Here is a 5,342-nt window from a genome sequence, read left to right on the forward strand (position 1 = left end):
CACAGTGTGCGCGGAACTGAGCCCACCCTTTAATCCTGAGGTTCATCTGCCGGGGCCAAGCACGCTTGGACGGTGGCAGCGAGGTCCTCAGGACGTAGATGGATTGCCTTACAGGGCTAGCGAGCTCCATCTGCCCGGGGAGTGTCCTAACTGGGAATCGAACCCAGATCTCAGCGTTGACAACGCTGTGGTTTAGCCACTGCACCACCAGGGACACTCAACCAACAAGGTACCATTTAGCTGTGCGAAAGCAGTAGAGGAAGGACACCAAGCTCAAATCTAGCAATGCCCCAGGTAGTGCAGGGTGACAGGTAATAAATATATAAACAGCAAAGAGCCATGCATGGGAGGAGATTTTGATCCCCTCAAAAACAAGTGAAACTGACTACCACTAAGAAAAACAACTACCAGCTGTCAGATGTCATGTTGCTTCTACGTTACACCCATTTCCCACCTCCCCTCTATTTCAACTGTAAATTCTCTGATAAGGAAACTGCTTCTTCCTTTGCATTTTCAAAGTTCATGCTTGTTATTGCTGTAAGCTGGAGAATATCAAAAATGCTGTCAAGCACATGGACTGCAGGAATAAGAATATATTCCAGTTATTTCTCTCAAAATTAGAACAGTCTCATAGACTTGCTTGCAAACTACTTTTGGATCAAAACCAACTTCTTAAATACATATTCTTTTAACCTTGTAATTGAAACCGCAACCAAGTTCCCCAAAAAGCTTTTCTTTCTCAACTGAGAGCTACATACCTCTCAGATTTCTGGGATGTATCTGCTTTGTCCGAGGCATTTTCCTCTAATCTCATGCACAACTTTCTCCTCTCAGAAACGAAAAGTACAGCAAGCAGAGAGATGGCAGCTCCATAAACTTGCCAAAGGGCTCAGTTAATCCGTATGCTAAAAAAACAGAGAAAGAAAGTTATGAGATGTAGGCATCAGTAAGGAAAATAAAGATACCTATCTGATCCTCTTCATCCTCAAAACAGCTGTGGAAAATAGCAACAAGTGTTTCTGTACCTATCATTTGCTAAGGAAACTTTCCTGTCTGAACATCCAGGAGCCACCCTGTCAGTGAAACTCCCACCACCAGACAATTACACTGCTGGGACCAAAGTCCCTTCGCAGTGGGCGACTCCACTGTGAGGATGTGAGCCCGCTTGTCTCCCTACACACCCCACTCTCACACAGTCAGACAAGATTTCCTTACAGGCTCAACCCCAGGTTTCCCATAGCAGAATTTCAGACCTCTGGTTCCTTTATTTTTTTCCCGGTGCAACAACAGAGTAACAGCCTGAGCTGGTGCCTCTGAGGAAGGATCCCAAAGGACCCCCTGAGCCTTTATATCCTCACAGTCTTACAAACATCATAGTCTGGGGTCTTCCAGCTGAGCCCTTGTCTCCTGCTGTGTTTCTGGTCACCTGGCCAAGGCCACAGATCCCTGTGCCCTTTGTTGTGCAAAGGGCTAGCACTAGTTCCCGGCCTCTTGCCTGGGGCTCCCGCCACCCAGAGTTCAACCTGCAGCTTGCATTGCAGCTGCACACCCAGCTACCTGCAATGAATGAATTCCTCAACAGGTTTCATGGAGTGAAGTGTTCCAGTCTCTTAAGAAAACCACATGAAGATGAAACTGCTTTTAGAATTACTCAGGAAGCATGAGAAAATTAAGACACTTTTCCACATTTGTCAGCTGTTTTCTAGCCAGAAAATATCTTCCAACAACCCTTGTCCCATGCAAATGAATCCAGAAAATGAAACAAAATTTGACATCAGGCTTTCAGCTACAGATCTTCATCTTGGGGTGGGGGGAGTGCAGAGTGGAGGGCAAGCACACAAAGCATCACCCTATTTGTAATATTAGCTACCTACAGAATCCTACATGGAGCATGCAAGTGTGGAACAACTCCCCATGGGATATTTCTGCTGAAATATCAGTGTGCAGGAGAGAATCACAGTCGCTTTTAACCCACATGCACTTTCTTATGAATTGCTTACTGTTTAAGGAGCATTTTGTTCGGTTTCTTAAATCACACAGGATGTGAAATCTCCCACAGATAAAAACTTAAAATATGACTGGTGTAATTATACTCTTCTATCTAAACAAAATAAAAAATTAACCACTTTCCACTTCTTTTTATAGTAATACTACTTCATGTTAAGAGATTAGTTTTTTAGCAAGCACTAGGAAGAAATTTTTTAAAAACTAAATGAACTTCAGAACGGCCCCTAATATGGGTAAATTGATTAAGGACAGCTACTCAAAGGAGGAAGTATGTAGAATTCTTAGCATTTGTTATAAGTATCTAGGGCTGCTTCTTTTGTTTTAGTTGTTTGTTTTTAAGACAACCACGTTTTCGTAAAAATTGAATTTAAACCAAATTAAAATACACTACTTGCAACCACCCCTTCAGTCTACATACTATTGAGATATATAATAATTCATTTTTAATGTTTCTTTTGTCTGTTTCTGCATAAAAAGACCCAAACAGAAGAAAAAAAAATTACTGCAACTGACACAAAGGAAAGCTGGAAAATGTTATTCTAACTAAATGGTTCTTCACTAGGGTATTATTGCACGTTGAAGGATAAACATGGAAAAATATGAAACAGACCCCACTGCCTGTCAAGTTGTTCCTGCATATCACTTTATTTGCAGGTATAACAGAAATGTTTAGAAATAAAATAAAACCCTATGCTAAAAGGTCCATTTTCCAGGTCTCGGACACAATGGAAATGGAGATAAGTGGCTGGATGGCTTGAAGAGACCAGCACCCCCTTGAACCCCAGTCACTTTTTCCTCTAGGTGAACCGGGAAAGTCCCAGGGACTGGGCTGAGGTTTTTAAAGATTCTAATAAAAAGTCACTTCTTTACACAAGTTATTTGGAGCGAGACTTTGAAATCCCCCGGGGTCTCCGTAAATCAGGAACCCTTCCCGACGCTTCCCTGCAGCACAAATGACATCTTCCTGACGCTTTAAGGCCATCACCGTCCCCGCTCTCCAGCGGGACCCTCTCCTTCGGAGAAGAGATAGCCGTATGAGAGCCACGGCGGAAACACCGGGCAGGACCCACGCCAAAAGTCATTCCCTCTTTCAGTTGAGAAAAAAAAAAAAAAAAAAAAAAAAAAAAAAAAAAAAAAAAAAAAAAAAAAAAAAAAAAAAAAAAAAAAAAAAAGAAAAAAAAAAGGTAGAGGGAGAAATGGGCCTTTGCGATCGCAGCGGTCACATCCCATCCCATCCCCCCTCACAAAATGGGCGAGCGGGGCGGGAGGCAGCGCGCCCCGGGGCCCGGGGAGCCGCCGGTATGTGCGAGCGGGACTGCGAAGGGAAGGGGAAGAGAGGGAGGCAAAAAATCCATGAATGAATAAAGAGGGAGGAGCCTGGGAAAACCCCTCTGCAACGCCGCACCGAACAAAGCGCTGCACACATGCCGCGGGGGGGTGGGAAGAGGGGGCAGAGGGACGGGGGGACGGCCACGGCCCGGCACCCGGCGGGGACGGCGGAGGGGCCAGGAGGAGCCGGGCCGGGGCTTTGCACCTCCCGGCGCCCCCGAAACGCCGGCTGCAGAGCCGGGGGGGGGCAGCGCACGGACAAACCCGCCCGGGGCACCCCCGGGGCAGCGCGGGCGGTCGCAGCCGGAGAGCGGAGTCCCTGCGCGTCCCGGAGGGGCCGTGGCGGAGCGGGGTGGGCTTGAGAGGGAGGGGGGAAAGGGGGGGGGATCAGGGCCTGCGGTCCTCCCTGTACCCGCCTGCCCACCCGTTCCCCCCCCCCCGGCCCCCCCCGCGCTGCCGGCGGAGGACACATTGTGTTGTGGCTGCCGCAGCTCCACGCCGAGGGGGGCGGCGGGGGGCGGCCGTCCCGCCCCGAGCCCCCGTCCCCGCAGCGCCCCCCGAGCCCCCTCCCGCCCCCCGCGGGGCCCGCTGCAAACCTGGCGGAGGGGCCGGCGCGGCGGCGGCGGCTGATGGCGGCGGCGGCAGCGGCGGGGAGCGCGGCGACCCCTGCGCGGCGGCGGCGGCGGCGGCGGGAGGGAGGAAGGGAGGAGGAAAGGAGAGAGGGAGGGGGAGCGGGGGGGGCCGGGAGCCTCCTTCACTTGACAACCTCAAACACAAACATGACCCAGCGCCGCCGCCGCCGCGCCCGCACACACACACACACGCACACACAGAGCCCGGCACCGGCACCCACCCCTCCTCCATGCACCGTCCCCCCGGGCCGGCCAAGGCACCGCCCCCCGGCACGGCCCCCCTCCGCAGCCCCCGGGCCCCCGGCCGCGCCCGCCCCCCGCGGCAGCAGACCCCTCCTCCGGGCGCCCCATCCCCCATGTCCCACCCGGGAGCCCCCACCGCGGCCCTGCCCCTCGGCCGTGGGGCGGTGGAAGGGGGGACACACAATGCGGGGGAATGCGGGGGGGGGAGGAAAGTGGGAGCCTCCCCTGGCAGGCGGGAGAGGCGGGGCGGGCCCGGCGGGGGAGGGAGGGAGGAGGGAGGGAGGGAGGGAGGACGGGCTCGGCGCATCCGCCGGGGTCCCCTCGGGGAGAGCCGCGCTCCCCGCCGGGCCCGCCCCGCCCCTCCCCCCGGCGCCCCGGTCACCGCCGGGGGGGAGCGCGGGGGGGGCGGGGGGTGTTTTACCTTCTCTCACTTTCTATTGCAGGAAGCCGGGCCGGAGCAGTGACGTCACCGGGTCTCCCGGTCCCGCCCCCTCCCCGGGTCGGGGGAGGGGTCACCGAGGGGGTTTCCTCGCGGCCCGGTGGGGGAGGCACGGCCGGCGCGCCGCCTCCTCCTCCTCTGCCTTCTTCTCCCCCTCACCGGCGGGACCCCTGGCCCGCCGCCGCCCCCCCCAAGCCCCAGCTCCTGTCCCGAGGGAGGGGGACCCACTCGCCGCCGCGGCCCCCGGGAGTCCCCTCAAGGGGGGGGGGGGGGGGTCCCCTCCCCGGCACGGCACGAGGCAGCGGCCGCCGCCGCTCGGGGCGCTGCGCCGGGTGCGCGTCGCGCTCCCCCCTGGCACGGCCCGGCCCCCGGGGCAGCGGCACGGCCGGGCGCGCATACACACACACACACACACACACACACACACGGACGGACACGCAGCGAGCCGCGGCTGACGCGGAGATCCCGGAGGTTGCTCCCCGCCCGGACGGGCTTCCCCGCGCCCCCGCCCGCCCGCCCAGCCCGCCGCGCCCCAGCGCCGCCGCCGCCGGGCACACTCACCGCCGCGCCCCGCATCCCGTCGCGGCTACAACTTTCCATCCCGGCCGGCAGCCGGCGGCGGCAGCGAGCCCCTCAGCCGCTGGAAGTGGGCGGGGGAGGAAATACGAGGAGGAGGCGCGTCGTGCTCTCCG

General features: G+C 56.5%; 1 protein-coding gene across 4 annotated transcripts in view; it reads right to left on the bottom strand.

The window, feature by feature from the left end:
* HIVEP1 (human immunodeficiency virus type I enhancer binding protein 1) overlaps positions 1-5,308 on the bottom strand; it is a 127,186-nt gene extending 121,878 nt beyond the window's left edge. Inside the window, exons 1-2 of one of the 4 annotated variants that reach the window (XM_027891650.1) lie at positions 5,212-5,308; positions 759-905 (exon numbers count right to left, since the gene is read on the bottom strand). In XM_027891650.1, coding sequence (XP_027747451.1) covers positions 759-798 — 40 coding nt within the window. In that variant the 5' untranslated portion in view covers positions 799-905; positions 5,212-5,308. Of the gene's footprint in view, positions 1-758; positions 1,364-3,932; positions 3,978-4,632; positions 4,744-5,211 lie in introns of those variants that run through there. The other 3 variants (XM_027891652.1, XM_027891649.1, XM_027891651.1) reach the window with 3 other exon arrangements.
* Positions 5,309-5,342: the final 34 nt, after the last annotated feature.

Source organism: Empidonax traillii, unplaced genomic scaffold (genome assembly GCF_003031625.1).
Source record: "Empidonax traillii isolate 1590-97213 ecotype Southwest subspecies unplaced genomic scaffold, ASM303162v1 scaffold324:size701061, whole genome shotgun sequence".
In the NCBI taxonomy this organism is placed as follows: domain Eukaryota; kingdom Metazoa; phylum Chordata; class Aves; order Passeriformes; family Tyrannidae; genus Empidonax; species Empidonax traillii.